The sequence below is a fragment of the Arachis duranensis genome, chromosome 9 (assembly GCF_000817695.3).
Source record: "Arachis duranensis cultivar V14167 chromosome 9, aradu.V14167.gnm2.J7QH, whole genome shotgun sequence".
Lineage (NCBI taxonomy): Eukaryota > Viridiplantae > Streptophyta > Magnoliopsida > Fabales > Fabaceae > Arachis > Arachis duranensis.
Window position 1 is genome coordinate 30,057,369 of NC_029780.3, and position 683 is coordinate 30,058,051.

General features: G+C 33.7%; 1 protein-coding gene across 1 annotated transcript in view; it reads right to left on the minus strand.

The window, feature by feature from the left end:
• Positions 1–293: 293 nt before the first annotated feature.
• The window catches only part of LOC107465308 (uncharacterized), a 2,075-nt gene continuing 1,685 nt past the window's right edge, over positions 294–683 (minus strand). The window contains exon 3 of the mRNA XM_016084293.3: positions 294–619. Within this exon, the coding sequence (XP_015939779.1) occupies positions 517–619 (103 nt within the window). The 3' untranslated portion in view covers positions 294–516. The remainder of the gene's footprint in view (positions 620–683) is intronic.

Consider the following 683-nt stretch of genomic DNA (forward strand, 5'->3'; position numbering starts at 1 on the left):
ATTCATGATTCACGTTATTTCTTCCCGTAACAGTTCAATTCAAAAAGATAACAAAGATTGATTCTATTTACAAATAACAGTTAAATTTGAAAAATCAAATTAGTTAAAGTTGTTTCTACATCGGATTCATGTTCGTACTCATAAAACATTCTATTTCTTTTCTATTTCAAATTGTTAATATTTAAAAACTTAAAATATATTATTTTATTAGTAGAATCATTTAATAGTAGTCTAAACGATGAGGAACTATATAATCCTTTGCCAACTTAAAGGAAAAGCTAAACAAGTTCATCTAGAACACAACTGAACTGAATCATTCCGGCAACTTACATTCACTCTGTGTTTGTCTGCCACAGGCAACAAAGAATTTCAATGTTGTGTGTGTTTCATTTTATGAAAGAATATTCCACAAGATAATAAGATATGTTTATTCCCTGGTTTAAAATAATCCCCACACAGACCAGAGAAAAATGTGCTGGGGAGAGAGACAATTAAGGGGAAAATCTTGCTGTCCATTCATCGTCGTTGCTCTGCAGCCTTATCGCTCATCTTATGATCATAGTACTCCACTACTGCTGCACCGGCTAACGCAGCCAGCGTAAGAGCCTGTGCATGCAACCTGAAACACAGTTTGAGAAAGAAAATTAGCAAAAGAACATTAGTTGGAATGTTATGCAGGGTGT